Source organism: Nelumbo lutea, chromosome 1, assembly GCF_056320005.1.
Source record: "Nelumbo lutea isolate HS-2025 chromosome 1, American lotus-T2T, whole genome shotgun sequence".
Classification (NCBI taxonomy): Eukaryota; Viridiplantae; Streptophyta; class Magnoliopsida; order Proteales; family Nelumbonaceae; genus Nelumbo; species Nelumbo lutea.
In genome coordinates this window covers 177684758-177704395 of record NC_142684.1, presented here as the reverse complement: position 1 = coordinate 177704395, position 19638 = coordinate 177684758, and the positions used below count along the sequence as shown (strand labels likewise).

General features: G+C 41.1%; 1 protein-coding gene and 1 non-coding gene across 2 annotated transcripts; both read left to right on the top strand.

Annotated features, from left to right (window-relative positions):
* Nucleotides 1-9734: 9734 nt before the first annotated feature.
* On the top strand, nucleotides 9735-9806 carry TRNAP-UGG (transfer RNA proline (anticodon UGG)). Its single transcript has one exon. It is a non-coding gene; the product is annotated as a tRNA-Pro (tRNA).
* A 3740-nt stretch (nucleotides 9807-13546) lies between these two features.
* On the top strand, nucleotides 13547-19436 carry LOC148879455 (Ribonuclease P protein subunit P38-like protein). The gene is made up of 4 exons (XM_088960985.1): nucleotides 13547-14528; nucleotides 16215-16270; nucleotides 16365-16557; nucleotides 17526-19436. The coding sequence occupies exons 1-4, from the start codon at nucleotides 13740-13742 to the stop codon at nucleotides 17877-17879; spliced, it is 1392 nt and encodes a 463-aa protein (XP_088817111.1). The 5' UTR covers nucleotides 13547-13739; the 3' UTR covers nucleotides 17880-19436.
* The last annotated feature ends 202 nt before the right edge of the window (nucleotides 19437-19638 follow it).

The following is a 19638-nucleotide window of genomic DNA, read 5'->3' as shown; positions in this document are numbered from 1 at the left end:
ATTCGTTGAGCTAGCGATGACCTCGGCAACAGGAGATCTAGTCACCCCCTCGGAAAGGGCAGACTCCAAGAAAATGGACCACGAGCCACTCCCCATAGCCTAAGGGCCAACGTGCAGGGTTAACTAAAGACATCCGCGCTATGCATGACCTTACCGCCTCGCCAGCATAGGCTTATCATACCAAGGACCGAAGGCGTCTCGAGTACAGACTCCCCGACTCCTAGCCTACCTTGGTATACGCTGCTAGGGGTAAACACCAGCCTAAATGACCAAGTAGACAGGTTGGGCATGCGCCTTACTATGCTTACCTCGGCGTGCATTGCTAAAATCCTATGATCACCCCTACTAAGTACGAGAAAACAGTTCGGGGTGACAGCGGTAAAGGGTCATCCACCTCAAGAGCTAAATTCACTAACTCAATAGCTCGGATAAGACAAGCACTTCGGCAGAAGAGAACTACACAGACACTTAACAAAATATGTACTCTTATAAGTGTGCTTTCATTACAGAAACCCCAGTACAAAGAACCAAAAAAAAGAAAGAAAGTAAAACTAAGCCCGTAGGCCCGGAATACAAGGAGCACGCAAGTACTCTAAAGGCTTGTCAACTTTACTCAGAGCCTCTTCGGGGGCCTCCTCGGGGGTGTCAGCCAGGTTAGTAGCACCAGCCTCCTCATTGCCACCCTCATCGTCAGAGTTTGGGTCATCCACGACCTGGCGGGCCATGTCATCTGTGATTTTCCAGGTGGTGAAGAAACTTATGTTGAGGTCAGGGTATGCATGCCTTATCCACCACCAGCCGAGCTTAAACCCCCTATGGTAGGCCTGCGACATTACGTCGTCAAACCTAGACGATTTGATGTAGTCAATGATGGCCTAGGCCTTCGCCGCTCCGAGAGCTTCGTCGAAGATCTTGGTCTTCTCCTTGATGTCGGCTTTAAGGTACTCTACCTCGTGCTCCAAGGCACCCTTGACCTCCTTAAGTCCCTACACCTCGAGCTGCAAAACCTTCTGACCCGCCCTGAGGCTCTCCACCTCAAGCTTCAGGGCTTCCTGGCCTGCTTTAAGCCCGTTCACCTCGAACTTTAGAATTTCCCTCTTGCGAGCTAGCTCCTCCTTCTCTGACAGCAGAGCCTCAATGAAGCTCTTCTAAGCTACAACGTCACTCTCCAACTGATGAATCTTGCACCGAGCTGCCCTCAGGTCAGTATGAGCTGTGCGAGATGACTCCTCCGCAGCCAAAGTGTGCCTCAGGTATTTGCCAGACTGAAAGGCCAACGCATGCACAGTAGTGTTCACCTGCCAAAAGGAGGTTGGTCAGTACCAGAGAGGAAAGAACAAAAGAAAGGGAAAATGGTGACCCTAAGAATGCGAACTCACCACCATAGCGTGGGTTGCAGCGCGAGCCCTGAGCTAACTAGGGGTGAGTTCAACCTAGTCTATAACCTCTGCGGCGATGATTGCCCCTCTACTTCTTTCGAGGCTGACCTGGGGGTTCAGGATGCTCTCCTCCTCCTGGCTCCCTGAGCTGGATGTCACCACCTCTGTAGCACGATGAGCTGATCCTTTGGAAGCCCCAGCTGGCTCGGCGACCGGCTCTGCCGCCATTTCAGGCTCCCGAGTTGTTAAGTCCTCCTCCAAATCTATCACAAGAGGGGCATTAGGGAGCTCGAGCTTCGAAATGGGAGCCTGTGGGAGCTCGGGCCCCGAAGAGGAAACCTACGGGGGGTTAGGTTTAGGGGTGGGGGTCCCTGGGGATTCCACGCGTGCCTTCTTGGCAACTCACTTCTTCCTCTTCATCTGGTGAAGGAGCCTCAGACCAGTAATCCTCTCTTCCTCCATGGGACTTGAAATAGAGCTCGACATCAGTAAGCTCGAAAACACTCGGCTGATTAAGCAAGATACTGGAAAACACTTGGTCGATTAAGCAAGACACTGAAGTGGGAATAGACCTACCCGGGCTCAAACTGGCCTGAATGAGCTTCCCTTTGGCAATGTAGTCCCTGTGATCGAACTCGGCTTGAGCCCATGAGTGAAAGGTTTCCCATGTCTTCCGGTTAAGAGTGATGCTAGAAGCTTGAGTGGCCACCCTCCAGTTGGTAAGGAAGGGCCACCCTGTGCTGCTCCGGACTACAAAGTAGTCCTGCTTCCAGGTTGGGACCTTGCTTGGGAATTTATGTAGCATTTTGAAGCCCGGGTGAGAGGACAGATAATAGGTCCGCCCGTGCTTGGAGGGAAAACCCGAGGCGCTCTTTTTTATTAACAGAATAGAACAAAGGATATCTGCGTCTAAGGGAAAGTTGTGTTCGGAACAAAGGGAGATGGTCCCGACCACATTCCAAATAGAATTGGGGTGGAGTTGGTCTAGTGTGATGCTGAAGCATCTCAACACCTCGGGAATAAGGTGGTGAAGAGGGAGACGAAGCCCGCCAACAAGTTGCTCCCTAAAGATCACGGTCTCATCTGGACCATGCTCCCAAGGGAAGCTATCGGTGGGAAGACTATACGAATACTCCGGAGGCAGGTTGAATTGCTCGATGAGGTACTAGAGCCTCTCCAGCGTCATAATAGAAGGACCAAACTGATCCGGCGCCCGACCTCGATGAGAGGTGGACGCCAGCTTACCCAAGGTCACCCGTGCCTCGTGAAAAGGCCGGGCGATGGCAGGGTCACCCTGACCCGAGGTACCCACCTCGGGTTCATCTAAGAGACTGTCCCCCGCTAGGCATGGAACGAAATGAACTGAAAAAAGGAAAGAGGGAAGCTCGAGGACTCACTGGGAGAAAGACGCAACCGAACTAGAAGACTCGAGCTGAAGACTCCAAACGCGAGCTCAAGGCAGATGAAAGATACTTAGTGGCAAAAGAAAATGACCAGGGTCCCCCGTTATTTATAGCCGCTGGGCCTGGGCGCCAACGGCCATGATCGAAGCGATCTGACGGTCCTCAAGAAAACCGGCCACGAGACTCTCAAGGCGAAATCAGTTTAGTGCGTTTTTTGGCATTCGCAAAGTCCAGATCGCATCACGTCCGCACTTGTGTTGTACGCAACCTAGGTTTTTCCTTTCGAACGAACCGAACACCAGACTGGTTTGGCCAAATGAGTTGCCCGACAGGGTGGCATGAGTATCAATCCAAATCCACCAGGCACACCGTGAACTCCCCGCGCTGGGTCACCACCCCCAGCACGGTGAGTGGGGGGCAATTGATGGAGGGTGATTTGGCCCGACCTCGTAGCACGGGGACATGTGTACATGACCTGGCTCAATGAACAACTTAGCCTGACAGCACAACCGCGACTCAACGGGAGAGACACGCCGAGTCCAACGCTGAATACTCGGCGGGTTAAGCAACTCACCGGGGACTAACACCTGGCCAACCTTGACTCCCACCAAGTGTGGGAGGTCCCGAGATCCCCTTGAGGCTCGAGCTCCCCCGAAGGGGCTCTGAGCTCTCCCTTCCTAAGAAGGAAGCACGCTAGTTTTTGGATAAGTGTCCCGAGGGAGAAGCACCTCAGGGCAGCACTGCCTCCAGCGCAGGCACCTCAGCACCTCGGTACCGAGCCAAACCTGCCCCAGGTAGTCCGGCGTACAGTAGCTCGACAGGCTGTGGGAAGGCCTGTCTAACATCCGTACCTGTCGGACCCGATGCTAGGACTCTAATCCCTTGGCAGGCGGCGTTCCGCCTGCCAGACAACGTTCTGTTTGCCGTCTCTGGAAAGCATGACATGTCTGGCAAGTCCGTACCTGGCGATGGTAGTCTGTAGCAACAACTTGTGCCTGCCACACCTGCCTTGGCAGTAATGGCTAGGGTGGTGGCAGTTATGCCAGGTATGACCGAGCTCCGACATAAAAAGAACTCCAACTCTCACGAAGGGGAGGTATTGAAGCTTAAGCACTTTCAACACTCTTACTCTCTGTTCTTTATTTGAAATTTCTCCAGTTCTAACTTAGCCATCGGAGTGTTCCCACTGGGAGAACTCCCCGGGAACCCTTCACCTTCTCCTTCCTCTCAGGTGCCATCCGTTCTATCCAGAAGCCAAGTCACAACCAGCTAGGAGTGCCCAGATTGTGCAGCATCACTACGCATATTTATATTTGCCATCTACAAAATATTTATATTTAGCCTTAGGAAACGAAAAACAACCAGGCTTTTTCTTTTTTATATATATATATATATATATATATGTATATATAAACCAGAGATCCCAAATAGTTTCTACACACAATGGGAGTAGCCCATCCCCAAATGTCAGCATAAGAAAGACACTTAAGAAAGAAAGGCAAATAAGAAATCGAACTAAGATTTGAATGAGCACAGTTAGCAAGCTAATCAGCAATTCAGTTCCCTTCCCAGAACATGTGTTTGTACTCCAATGCACTGTCCATCTTCTCGACCAAAGACTTGCAACCTTTAATGATCCTTCTCAGTCTCCATGGAGGGTCCACTTGGTTCTTTAGACAGTCAATAACAAGTTTTAAATTGCCTTCAATGATAATGGAATTTTCGTTGAAATTGAGAGTAAGATTGTGAGCAAGATTGTGAGCTTCCCAGGATACACATGATGGCATCACTCCCAATGAAACGTCGCCTAAACTTAAAATGACAATCTAAAACACGTAGTTTTGAAATCTGGACCGAATTAGATGATCAAATTGATTAACCCGTAAACCTGTTAGTTAATCAATTCCATTTCACCCTAAACCCATTTTTGACCAGAAATTGTGGATCTCATCAACAAACCACTGATTCAGAAGTCAAATCATCGATCCACACAATGGTTTTTTTGGTTGTTTATTGTTTTATTTTATTTATTTGTTTTTATTATTTACTTTTTTTAAGTCAGAATGTCATATTGTTTAACTCAGGAACCGGTCCCTATAATAGTTCCATGTCCAATTCGGTTTTTAAAACCTTGCCAAAACATTAGCCTCTCAAACCACCATATTATGACCCAACTTGGCAAGCCAATTAGTAGAAAAATTGATTTCCATAGATAAACATAACAAACAATCATGCAAGGTTTTAAAAACTGAATCGGAAATGGAACCATAGTGGTCGTCGATTTTCAGATCAATGGTTCAACTTTTTGGGTCAAACGGTTTTGGTGGTTTGAATAAAATAGGACAACTATTGTCATTCCTTAGTCTTTTATGAGTGTTAAACACACAAAAAAAAAGTCTTTTAGAAGTGGCTGTCGACTATAAAATAACTAAAGAAAGAAAGAAAAGAAGGAGATAAATGATAAAAAAAAAATGAAAAGAACAAAATAAATGAGAAAAAGGAAAGGAAGGAATGAAGGAGGGAAGAAAGAGGAGGAGGAAGAGCCTACATTTAATGACAATGATGACAGGGACGGTGGCAGCAGCAAAGAAACACATGTATTAGATATGAGATTTTGTTTCTCTCTTTTATGAAATCTCTCTCTCTCTCTCTCTCTCTCTCTCTCTTGAGATATGAGATTACTAAACCACGAGTTGTTGTTTGGGTTGAATGGGTCAACAATTTGACCGCCCGAGTCAATGTTTTTTATTTCTTTTTATCCCAATAATGAGTTATTGGTGAAACAGAACCAGTTGCCTAGATGGTTTTCGATTCGAATGGTCTAAAACGATTGTACGAGTACTGAATTGTCACATTTTAGAGTTTGGGAACCAAAATGACACTAGGCACAAAGTATAGGGTACTAATTGGGAATTTTCCCATAACTTTTAAAATGTGTCAATCCAGTATCTACCGTTAACTAATTGTTAACCAGCTGTTAAATAGCATTTGAAAAAGACACAAATGCCCTTTGAGTTTCATCTAATTTTCTTTATAAACCATGCAAGCGTTTACAAAAAAATTAACAGTCCCAAATCCTTGCTTTTTCCATTCAATAAAGTTGGGGTCATCAAAATGCCCACTGAGACATGACCCCAACTTTCTTAAATAGAAGAAGCAAGGATTTGGGACTATTAATTTTTTGTCAATGTTTGGATGGTTTATAAAGAAAATTAGATGACCTTCAAAGGGCATTTGGATTGACAACCGGTTAACAACTAGTTAACAGTAAGTACTAGATTTAAGGGTGTCAACGGACCGTTTTGGATTGACCCCATCCAGTCCAAAATCAATTTGGATGGATTGGATGGACCAACAAGACAATATTGGATTGGACCAAATCCGGTCCAAATATTTATTAGATTGGATTTGACATGGTCATCCATAATAAATTTATATTGGATTGGGTTGGATTAAACCAATTTCTGGTCCATTGAAATAAGATAAGAATATAGGTATCAATGGATCGGGTTTGGATTAAAACCAATCTAAATCAAAACGAATTTGAACTGATTGGACGGTCCTAACATTGAATTGGACCAGTCCAAAATGGTCCAAAATATTTATTGAATTGGTCCATTTATAATGGACTGACATAAGGTTAGATCGGATTGAACCAAATTTAGTTAATTGACACCCTTATTGATACGGTTTGAAAGTTGGGATATTGAATTATTGCATTTAAAAGTTTGGGAACTAAAACGACACTAAACCCAAAATACCAGTTACTAATTCGGAATTTTCCGAAGCTGACTTCATTTTTTTCCGTTAACACCGCTAGTCCGCCGCGAACCAAAACGTCAGGCCCAGCCCATCTCATCCCTGCCATAATAACAGAAAAACTCAAAAACCCAGTCCATGTTATATTGCCATGCATGCAAAAGCTCAAAGAACATCTGGGCCTGGAGGATTAGTCCAGACCATAACCTGTCAAAGTGGGCCCGTGTCCGTTTGTTTGAGGAAAAAGTCCTGAAAGGCGGAAGTCAATGAATGAATTGAACTGAATGACTTATATTTTGTCTTGTAGTGAATGGATCATTACATAGGTCCTGATGAGCATGATCTTCTTAATACCTGAAATTGATATTGGATTGATTTAAAAATTAAAATAATACTAATTTCTTTATTTTATTAAAAGTTTAAACACAGCAATTAAGCAACAAGTCGTTCAGTTTTGTACTTTTGTTAGTCTTTTTTAAGTATAGGTCAATAATGATGAAGCTTATAGCCTTAGGTCTTCTGTCTTCATTCTTCGTGCATTGCTTCAATGGCACGAGGTGCAGTGGAGTCTCGTGCTCCATACCGTCCGTTCTTGGACTTTGGTCATCTCATCTCCTCAAATCAAAACCACATCAATCGCCGCATTGATCTCGAAACTCGACAAGGCAGCGAAACTCCCAGAGGAAAGTAAGACCCACCCGCCTACATTTTTCAGACCCCGACACCTTCATACACGGCTCAATGTAGGCAGGTCCTTTGCCCGGTGGTGGGACCCTGGGCAGATGGGACTGTCCGAGTGGGACCCACTCAATTCAACACCACCCATAGCCTTCCATTCTTTATTCTGTGAACCCACGAGTTTCCATGATCATTTTCTCTAACAACAACACATGTCTCGTGGCCCCACAGTACAATATTTAGACGGCCGAGAAGCATCAAATGATTCGGTGTGGTAGCACCCACCGTAAGCGGAACGTTGTACGACACACCTCAAATCCTTGAAAATTGAACGATGGGCCTTGGGCCTTGCCGCCTTGGGGCCTTCAATAACTCGAGGCAATTATGGTTTTCAGCTCCTAGAGGGTACGATTATTAGAAAAAGGACGTCGTCAATTAATTGGCCCCGACACGATATCCATCAAAACACAAAGTACGTACATTTACAAAAGTTTGTTTGCCCTCGATCATGTGATAAATTACGTGACATGCCCTGGTCCTTGGGTTCTTTTGGGTCTGGGTGTACAGTGTACTGGGCCTACTGGCATCATCTGAATGGGAAAGGGTCGCGGAGGTTTCATCCTTCAACATTTTCCTTTCTGGTGTTGATATGTTTCAGCCTTTCGGGTGGGCCCGCTGACCGCTGGCCATATCCTCACAAGCGAAATTACAAAAAGGGTACGATTCGATTCCATTCTCATGCTACGAATGGAAGCCTGCGTACTTGGGCCATGGTCCATAGGTCCATCCATTTGGACTGGAACTTGCCGCCCGGCCCACACCATTGTTTTATAGCGGTTTTAAGTGCTAACGGTTAAACCCATTCTGAGGACCATCGTTTTCAGTTCATCCCTGCACCCGTAACCATCCAAAACATGATTAAGTGTTGTTTGGTAACTTATTGAAATTGGCGCCCAAAAGCGGCAAATGTGAAAATGGGTTTTGATTTTGAATTTAAAATTGGTTTAAATCTTTTTTCATGCAAATTTGGCTGCATCTGCTTCATTATTAGCTCTTAAAGAGGGTCTTCTCTAATTTGAATTTCTTTTGTTTTCCTTGTTTTGAGAATATGTACCATTGTCAGTAAGTAAAATATAGTCTTCTTTTTCTCCTTTTTTTTTTTTTTCTAATATGTGTTTTCTCAACCTTGTTTTTGTTTTTGAACAACAAAATCACCTATATATGAGTTTGTTTGAATCATACCAACTCACCTCACATTTAAATAGACTTAAATATCCATTTGAGTAATGAAATCAGTGTTTTCGAACTGTTGTTGATTTGGATATCGATTTTTTCGGCCCAAGAATCATTTAGGCAATCGATTTCATTTCACCCTTAATTCATTCTTTGTCCCAAAACTATTGATTTGATTAACAATCCATTCATCCTGATAGTCGAATTGTCAATTCATTTGATTCAACAATAATTTTTGGCTTTTTATAATTTTAATTATTTTTTAATTTATAATGAGCTATTCATTCAAATAGAACAATCGAAACGCTGGCCTAAGATGGTCAAAGCGATTCCGGTTTTCAATCGGTTTTTAAAACACTGCACAACAATGAGAATGGTTTTATTTTTTATTTTTTAACGAAAAGTATTAACGTCACTAGAAAATGCATTATTTTCACGGACCTGATAGTTGTTTTTTGTTTCAGAAAAGCAAACCATTCACATTATTGAAGCCCGCCAAATAAGTTCCAAAACAGTATTGAAGAGGGCATCTTCCAATTTGAAGGAAACATTTCCTGAATAGGTCAAACGCATAGATTGGGTTGTTGAAGAGGGCATCTTCCAATTTTGGAATATTTTGGGTATTTCACTTTCAGCACCTACTTCAATAGTTGTCAAACACCACCTTAGCCCGAGTGTTTGTAGGTTTGGTGCCAAGCTAGATCCTGTTTCTGTTTCCTCCTGTGCAGTGTTGTTGTATTAATTCCTTTCTTCTTAAATTTTCTTTCTACCATAAAACAAACACCACATTAGAGACTTAAATATTATTGCACCAAAGAGGAAAACACAATTCAAATGAGGTGGTACAATAATGGCTTCAATTTAGGACTTAGGAGAAACCAAAAAAAGATGAACCTGATATAATTAGTTCTATTAATATATATGTTTGCATTTTATGATTAATGATTTTCTTTTTAAATACATTGCAATAAATAAAAAAAAAATTAGGGATAAATAGACTGCACTATACCTCCTAAATCTAAAATTACAGTCCTCTCTTACTTTACTAGTAGCCCCCTATAAATCACATCCTGTCCATGGATTTAGCATCAATCCACGATCAAAATTCATTCCACCTGTACAATAGAACTAAGATTTATAGGGGTAGACTGAACACTAAAAACCACAAAAATTTATCATATCTATGTTTGTGATAGTTGTTTACCAAAATATTGGAGGGTATTGATTAACTCTGCCTATTATTAATTTGATTAGGTTAAAAAATGATTAGTAAAACAAAGATGGGCATTTGGTCTAGTGGTATGATTCTCGCTTTGGGTGCGAGAGGTCCCGAGTTCGATTCTCGGAATGCCCCATTTAATTATTTTCACCACCTTAAAAGACGCTTGTTTTTCAATAATATGGATTGACAAGTTGGTATTATTCTTTTTTTTTTTTTTTTTTAAGAAGTTGGTAATAGTTTCGTCCACTATACTTCCTTACATATATATTAAAGGCATACCTTATCTACTTGTCAGTTGTCACATGCCTTTTCTCATCTCACACCAATTTTTCACCAGGAGGGGAGTTAATGGAAAGGCCAAGTTAATCTGTTGGTCTGGACCTATTATCCTGCTAATGACACCAAAGTCCATAAAACCAAGGATCAGATCAAGATGGACCACTATATAAGGTTAGACTGTTATTAGATCCCTTTACAATATTGGTCTATGTTGACATTTAAAAATTGGATTATAATGATGGTTGAGCAGTTTTGGTTGGAAAAGAAAATTAAAAAATAAGGAATACAACTGACTTTTTGTTTTTAAAGTTTATCTATTTGGCTTTCAAACATTAATTCATATATTAAATAAATAATTTATTTTAAGTTGAATGGGCTAAAACAGCTTCGGGTAGACAAAAAAGGATATGTGTTGTAGTGAGAAACGACTTGAGCGGATGCTATTCCCATAATCCATATAGTTGGGATCATTGTTTTAAAAGACTCTTGAGGCGAGGCTATGAAAAAAGGACTTAAGTTATTTGAATGTTTACGTAGGAACAAACATAAATTTAAGACAAAAAAAAAAAAAAGCCTTGTTTTGTATGTATTGGTGTAATGAGCAAATAAATAAACACACAAATAACACAAAAATGCATATAAAATGTGTAAGAAAATAGTTTGTTTTATTTTTCATGCTCCGTTCTTACCCATTTGTCCATTTATTATTATTATTTTTTGATAATTTCCTTTTTTTCATTTATTTCATACCTAATATTTTATTTCTTACATGCATAATATATATATATATATATGGTCACCCTTCACTAATGCATATTAGTGTAATAAATGAAATAGGAATGTCTTGTTCTTAAAACAATGTTGGTTCATATCACTAAATTGAAAAGTTTGATGAGGAAAACAATAAAAACTACTTTGATAAGATTTTAACCCAAACTTTATTGTATATTTGGGGTATCAATACCCCTTTTTAAGTTTTTTAATATTTTTTTAATTGGATAATATAAAACTAACATTGTAAAATTAAAAAAAAAAAACTGAAAAAAAAAATTATACATGGTTCAAAGTGTCGATAATCAATACATCCCTTTCTGCTTATTGGGTGTATGGATACTTTGGACAATGAATCCATGTCTAATATATCATACAAGCCATATATAACCATAATTTTATGTTTTCATGTTTTGATTGTTTATGGATTATATCCATTTCTTTTTTTTTTCTCAAGACTTATGCCTCAAAACACCTTGAGGCTTATGCCTCGCATCTATGAAACAGAACTGCCTCGCCTCCGCCTTTAGCCTTTTAAAACCTTGATTGGGATAATGACCGACTGATGCCAATTAACAGATGAATATAACCATCAAAGTGAATAATCCAACCAAGTTTTTTTTATCTTAAAAAAAAAAAAAAAGATGAAGGTTTTACTACTATCTATCATCATGGGGTATGTTGTGAAAGCTTTCATTAGAGCATCCTTGGGAACAATTGAGTTGATACACCTACAAATGTCGATTACCAAATATTTGAACTATTTCTTTTATTGATAATAACATATTTTACGGTTTAAATGGAATTGCTAATGGCTTCACGTCACAACTTCCTCTAAGCTCTCAATGATTCATCTAAATTTTGTAGTTTTTCTTTTGAAAATTTGGGAAAACATGTGGCGACTTAGATTTATTCATAACCCATAGAAGAAGAGATTTAGTACAAGTTGAAGGGGTTAAAAGAGGTAAGGATAGATGGAATAGATGAAAACCTAAATGGACTTAGGTGAAAGTAGTAAAGTGCCCATGATTTTAAAATAAATATGACCATGAAAAAATAATGGCGAAACAAGGTTTATGTAGCCGACCCATATAGTTATGACCAGGTTTAGATGATGATAAATTTATCCATTCTCATGTAATATATGAGTTTGGATATACTGACTACAACACATTGTTGGCCACATTCATCCAACCACACATAAAAAATAGTGATTGTTTATCAATATTCTTGATGTGCGGATTGGTGAGTGTGGCCAACAATATATTGTGGGCAACATATCCACACTCGCAAGAACATGGGCATTCTTTTTACACATTGCATGAGTTCCGTTTGGTATGTGTATAGAGTAATTTTTAATTTTTTTCCTCATTCGCGAGAGAAATAAAATCCAATTACATGGTTGAGAAAATTATGCAGTAAATAAGAGTTAGGGTCATCTATTAATGAAATACATTCCAACACACCACAAGGGCGGAGCTATGATTTTGTATTAAGGGGAAAGCTAGCAAGCATGGATAGAGGGCCAAAAGGTAGTAAGCATAGGTAAGAGGGCCAAAATCCAAGCGCCTGTTTGGCATTGATGCCATTTGTTCCATGAAATGGTGACACATCAATGTCATGTTAGAAAAAACAATACTCCAATTAATACTTGTTTGTTTGGAACAAATTTTCTATATAAAAAAAAATGGTGCTCCAAGTCACGCTTTAAAAATCGGTAAGGTGTGACTTGAAACAATACTGAATTTAATATTTCTTAGAACTGCAACTTATTGCTACCAACGGGAACATAAGGTGACATTGATAAAGAAACATCGTGGCACTGGAGGTTGGCTCCGCCCCTGTCCCACCATGAAAGAGAGACCCCATGTATAATGCATGCGGTGTGTTATATTTGGGAGGGTGTTGGAACATGTTATGATGGTAGACGATCATACGAAATAAAATTAGGAAAATCTCACTATGAAGAAAAACATATAAATACAAAGATGTTGTCAATGCACCGCTGCAAATGGATATGAGCATGTTGTGAGGCTCGGTCGATGCCTTTGCAAATAACCCCTCAACGTTGTTTTTCACAGAACGCATCTCAAACTGATTTCATAGATAGCATATCATGGCCACACATCGGAAAGTTCCGTACTTGTATTTATCATTGATGAGATATATTCGGAATACAGGGTGAGATGTGGCAATTGTTTGAATGCAGGGTTGTAGATTTGTAGTAGCCGGGCGCGAGATACGTGGTATATTTGTGAATGCACCGAGCAGAGGACAACGTCGTAAATATAGGAAAGGATGGAAATGTCTAAATCTGATATCTCTTGGGAATTGGGCCAAGTTTTTGCATGGCCAGGCCAAGAATCTCTCCAGTTCACGTCCTGCCCTTGTCATCGTGCCTTTTATCGCTGCTGATTCGCTCGGGGAGATGAAAGCCACGAAAAGCGCATGAAAATAATACACTAGTCACTACATGCAACGTTACGAGACTGTCCCTCCCTCCGTCCGGGTTCCGGGCTCCCCCACTCCTCCCCTCTCATCATTTCGCTATAAAGATAACGATAATCAAAAGGTTTTGACGTTTTGTTTTGTTTCTTACTTTCTTTCTAAGCCTGCTGTTTGGACACTTGTATAAGTATAAGCCCACCCCGGGCCTCACCTCAGACACTCAGAGTCTTAGACGGTCAGACCTCACCCCATTAATCAGTTATGGTCTTTAAAGAATTAAGGATTTCCGGATTAAGCAAGGTTTTATGGAAGCCTGGGATTTTGTCCATCCTATCCTCTCGTTTGATTTTCTCCAACGAAGTCAACAGACAAACGGGGGACCTGTGTTGATGAAAGAGACCGTTAGTCCTAGTTTTAGTAAATTCGCGGTTTCCGAGGGGGCGTTTTGGTAAAAAGGGGAAACAAAACAAAATCAGTTTAACTTTTTAAAAAGCAATACAAACTCGGAAAGCTATTTCTCACATTTCCCAAACTGGATTGATCGAGAAGCTGGATTGCAGTCTCGTAATGGCGGCAGAAATCGCTGTTGCAGAAGAAACTCCGAAACCGTCGAACGACAACAGCAAGCTGCTTTCTTCGTATCTCGGCCTTAGCTTCGCCATTTTTCTAGGGTTTCTCCCGAGAGCCTCATGGTCCTTGGTCTCCACGCTGCAGGCTCGGAATAGGAACCTGGCCTTGAAGCTGTTCCAGGCAGAGGAGCAGATTAGGCAGATGAAGTCCAGGAGGAAAGAGGATTCAAAAGCCAACGCCAGGGTGGTCGAGATCTTCGCCAGTCATCGGAATACGTGGCAGCAGGAGGAGAAGAAGCTGTTGCAGCAAATCGAGGCTTCTGCGGAGGAAATCGCGCATTTGAGGGCCAAGGTTGATGAATTAGAGAAGAACGAGGTTGAATTGAGGATGTGTATCGACAAGTTGCAGAGGGAGGTCGAGGAGAGGGAGGAAATGATTAGCTTGATGTCAAGGAAGACGGAAGATGAGGAGTACGCTGTCGGATCGGTTGAGAGGCTTGAAACTGACAAGGATTCAGAGATTGGAGGGTATGAATCGCAGGACAGAGGAGGTTATGCCAGGTGTGTGGAGGATAATGGGTTATTCGGTGATTACTCTGCGGATTTCACCAGGTTTGGCAAGTTCAGGGTTTCGGAGGGGTTGGATCCCATTTCAGAGGAGTGCTTCTTGGAGAGAAATAGCGAAGCTGACGAAATGGCCCTTCTTTATTCGCAGCAAAATGGCTTCAGTCAAGATTTCTTGCCTTCGGCGTCGAAGCTGTGGGCAGAGAGGACGAACAGCTGGAAGGTTCGAGCTTCTTCCTCTTCTTCTCCTCCTCGGCTCCTCCTCTTCTTCTCCCTGTTTTTATCTTGCAATAGCTTTATCTGTCTACGCGTTTACTTACTAAAATTGTCCTCGAGTATAAATGTTGTTGGATTTGCAGAAAAGATTTGGTTGCTTGCGCATTTTCTTTCATGGTTGAAATTTGTTAAAGACGATCTTTTAGTGAGGAGAAATGCATTTAGAGGACTATAAGAGTATTTTGATACTTGTTTTTTGCTGGTTCCTCTCTGTTATCGAAATCTGTTTCGTTTTCCTTTAGAGCTCTTCCCAATATTGTGGGCTTCAGGTCTCTTTGGTCACCTTTCTTTAGTGCTTTTAGGTTATTTCCTCACCCTTTTCATAGGTTGGGGTTTAACTCGAACGTCTATGTCTCATGGAAGACTAGCGGTTACAGTTGCAGAGTTTAATTTTGAGCTGAGCCTAAAAGTGGCACATGCTGAAACCCTGTTATAGCATTCAGTGAACTCATGGAAACTATAGAAGTAAATTGCTGCAACATTTTCTTTAATCTTTGGACTAATATCTCTCCTCTGTTATCAGTTACCAAGTGTACATCATTCACGCAGCGTTGTCCCAAGTTTTACTTTTAGGGATCTTGTATATATTCTCATTAGAATTTCCCTCTGTATAGGCTTTCGTTTGATCTTTTTCTTTTGCTCCTCTAAATAATGCCTGGTTTGCTTTCTTTTCCCTTTTGTCTACATTCCGAGGTGCACAAACTAAACACCATCTTCATGGGTCACACAATATGCTGCTCAATGCGGGACTCTTCTTGGTGTAAATCGGAATTTCCTCAGACCCGACTCTCCTCACCACATTTGGCTGCTACAGCTCAAGATCTGACTAGACCAAATTAACTGTTTATTTTGAACCGTTTTCACCATTTCTACCTTCTTCTCTTTCTATCTATGAGGTGCATAACCTTTAATATAGATTCTAGAAGAGATTGGACTCACAATCGGCTAGAAAATGTGATTCTCACAAGGATTAAAAGCTATATGTTACAAATGCAAGGTTAAAGGATTCTTGTTATGATATGAATGTTTTTCTAATTTAACCTTAAAACATGTTCGTCTTAATTGGTGAGTTTACCACTATTCAAGATCAGTTTACTTGACACATTTGTTAAATAGATTCCCTAGGAAAAATTAAACCAATATGATATTATTATAACAACTCAATCGCCAAATGCTGTTCCTTTTTTGGGGCAAAAATCTGGGATTTGATCCTCGTCCATTGAAAAGGATCATTCGGTTCTACCATAGCTCCATCCAATTTACATGCCCATTTCTTATTTTTGCTAATCATTGAAAAGCATGAAAAATTTTGGGGTTTATTTCTTTTGCAATGAATTTGGTTATTGGCAGTTTCTTGTGCAGCTTTTCATTGACTCATTGTACAAAAGACCTTTTTATTTCTTTAATACAGTTACACTTTACCTTAGGTTATTTCGGTAGAGTGGGATGCCATCATTGTTGGCATGACCCCATTTCTTATTTAACACATGACAAACTACAGATGTGTCTTAATATCTTGGTACATAAGGTCAGGTGATGTCTATAACTTGAGTGTGTGGGCCATTTTTTAGCAACTAATACACATGCTAGATGCGTACATATATTTATTAATTTTCAATATCTATAATTGCAGGATTTACAGTATGGATCCCTTGAATCGATGTATAATGTGAAGCATTTTGTGGCCAGGTAATTCAATAACCTCGATATAAAAAACCTTGTCAATGTTGGTTTCTTGTACGTTCAGCAATTTACTAGTAAATACCCAATGTTTCTTGTGCAGAAGGGAGTCCCCCTGGAAGGTGGATGGCGAATCATCGGGAGTTTCCTCTAAGTTGAAATTGCTTGAGCAGGAATTACTGAATTTGGAAAAAATTGGCAAAAGCGAGGAATCAAAAGTTCCTCAATTGATGAGAAAGCAAGCCAAAAGATATCAAGCTCTGGCAGGAAAGATAGATGATTTATGCAGAAGAATGGTAAGACACAGCTCTGGTAGATTTTTCCTCTTATGCTTTTATGTGATCAACTGATCATTATCTATTTTCCTTTGATGCCTTTTAGTAGATCCTGGTTTTGCATGCTTTGGAATTTTATAGTACATATTTACCATCGAGTGTATGACAGAGTTAAGCGTAAATTTTGAACTACTTGACAGAAACTAGGCTTTTATTTTATAAAATATAATTGCACAAGGGGTTTCTTTTAATCTGTAATGTGGAAATTTGGGCATTTTCTATGAATTCAACTGTAAAAACCTAATGATGACAACCTGTAAACAGTTCCTCTGTTAGCAACCAAAATGTGTAGCAACGCCATGTCAGCCGTTGATTTCGAAATTTGTATGCTCTGCTGACTTATCCATCTGAAACTCCAGATTAGTGCAAATATCTTTAGCTATTGGAGAATATATGATTCAACATTTTCGAAAAAGTTAAAGCATGTTGTCCTGCTTATGCAATTTTATAGGTATTGCCTGAATGATCAGGAAGTAGAATCTATTGTGGGCCATCTATACAGTTTGTTTTGAAGGTAAAAGAAAAAAAGAAATTCCTGACCATGACAAAATTTTGAACTGTTTGAAGTGGTTTAATGGGGGGGGGGGGTAATATTATGGTTTCCACTTTCCACCCTGTATCAGATCTACCAGCCATATGCTTTTCTCCATAAGTCAATGAATTCTCCACCAAGTCCCCTAAATCTTTTTTTTTTTTTCACACTGCTCATTAGTCTATTGTAGCTTCACTGCTCATTGTTTGCCTGTAATATGCTGTACAAATGCATATCTCAATGCTATTGCTTCTCACCCTATTTATATAAATTTAAAATTCAAAGTAGGTAGATGATTGATTTCAATTGTGTATGAGGTCTACTGGTTGTATTCCCCTCTTCAGTGTTAAAGAGGATAGATTTCATTCTTAAGAGATTGTTTCTTCTCTTTCTCCAGCAAGCAAGTGATCCTTGCGAGCCGACTCTCAGCCCAGAGTTCCGAACGCAACGACAAACGGAGTTCTTGCTTGAAGCATTTCGCCTTCAACAACGTGCAGTGGAGACTGGGCAAAAATTGATTGCAGTACAGACAGAAACAGCAAGGAGCCAATTCGGGGACGAGCTTGGGGGGCAAGCCAAGGTAACAACTAGACGGTCCTTGGATTCCATTAGGAACAACTTCAGAGAAATCCAGAGGAATTTGGAAATTTGGCTGGCAAGAATTATGGGTGATCTGGAAGGTATTCTTGCCAGAGATGGTGCATCTCGTGTAAGGGAATATTATATTTCTAGATACCCATTTGTTCGATAAAAGTCCACAATGATGGCTCCTAACCCATGTTCAAAGAGTAACCATTTATCTCAACTGGTCGGGGCAATGGATGGAGATTGTTACCGTAAAATCTGTTGCAGTTATAGAACCTCACAGATAGACTATTTTAGAGTGGTGGGTCACTGGGTATCCTGTCTAGGACTAGGAACCAACATATGTCCAAAAGATTAGACTTGGTCGGATTACCCTATCCTACCTCTCAAAAAAACTGAACACAGGACCTGGTATCCTCGAATCAGGCCTCTTTATTTTGAGCCCCGGTGGGACCCAATTTGAAGGGTCCTAATCCAGTGCATGTGATCGTCATGTGCACACACAAAGACAGTACCCAAGTGGGTTTGTCCTTCTGTTCCACTTCCACTCTACACAACAGCGAGGGGAGTTGAGAGGGGGGACCCGTTGCCCTTTGTCGGATACTTATCTGAAACTGGACATATGAGCTTTAAAATTGTGCAGGCACCGAAGAGGGGGGTGTGGGACAGGAAAGGGACGGGTGATGATGTTGGACTAACTTGGCTTTAATTAAGTAATATAAATGGTTGTTTTTTGTTTTGTGTGGTTGCCTCATTGCCTGTAATATCAGTAGTAAAATGGGTTGGGAGCTGGAAGTTATTACTTTCGGATCTGATGGCTTGATTGTTATCCCACTGCTATATTAAAAGCAAGAGTAATTGATTTGATGGGGTTATGACACGTCGCGAGCATTTGATGAATGGGAGTCTCAAGACTGATTAGACAGATACTTACCGAAAAAGGACGGCTGATTGACAGACGTGACACTCTCTCGCAGAGCTTAGTTACTTTACGAGTCACACCCACCACTGGGAAACGAGTGAAAGCATTAAGAGGGAGCCAGTGGAGAATAATCAAATCACCGCTCTATATTTTCACCTGTCGCAGTGATGCACTGATGCAAACGCGGAAGGCTACCGGATCTGGTTGATTTGGAGATGCGAGGTGAAGGGCCCAAGCCCAACAGTTGATAATGCTGGATTGGCTGTTGCAGACTTCTGGGGTAGTGAGAGTGCCTCTCACAAATAATCGCCTGTTGCGTGGGCACTGGGCGGACGGCCAGATCCTATCCCACTTCGAAGTTAGAAGAGTTCCTGATCCTGCATGCTCCAACCGTCAATACGAAGAGTTAAATACTTCACCTGATCGAGACCGCTGAGCACTTCAACAATCACATAACCCGTTCCAAACTTCCAATGCTCCAATTATATTTCCAACGCTCTAGGACTTGGCTAATCGGCATGATCAATGGTGGGTGCCCAACTGTCGATCTTTTTTAGTTATGGGTGGGTGAGATAGCCACCTAGGGACCCAGACAGACTGCTCTGTAGGTCTTGTGGTCCAAGGTCTAATGCCGATTTTATGATTTCATGTCTCTACTGTAAGACCTTTTTTTCTGTAGCCCTGAACTGTTCCCTCGAAGTTATTAGTGATGTGATAGGTCCTGTATCACCGTCTACCTATACACCTTTGTATTCTGTGCAAAAAAAAATCTTATTTGGATACTTAAGGTCATTATCGATACTAGCTGGAATTTTGGAACGAGACAGCAATTCGTAAGGAATATAGTTTTGTTTTTGGATGCTGCGTGCGGTGTGAAGACCAAATTTATGCCAAATCCATGAACTGATTTGTGTCTAACTGTTTTAATGGATAAAAAAAAATACTAAAATCTAAAATGAGACGGTCTAAGTTAGTAAGCTGTAAACTGCTTTAAACTATGTTA

Bases quoted from the DNA above. Each gene is read 5' to 3' on its own strand.
- LOC148879455 (XM_088960985.1), top strand. From the start codon at position 13,740: ATGGCGGCAGAAATCGCTGTTGCAGAAGAAACTCCGAAACCGTCGAAC. The intron at 16,271-16,364 runs GTAATTCAATAA...TTTCTTGTGCAG, and splicing joins GTGAAGCATTTTGTGGCCAG to AAGGGAGTCCCCCTGGAAGG. The intron at 16,558-17,525 runs GTAAGACACAGC...CTCTTTCTCCAG, and splicing joins ATGATTTATGCAGAAGAATG to CAAGCAAGTGATCCTTGCGA.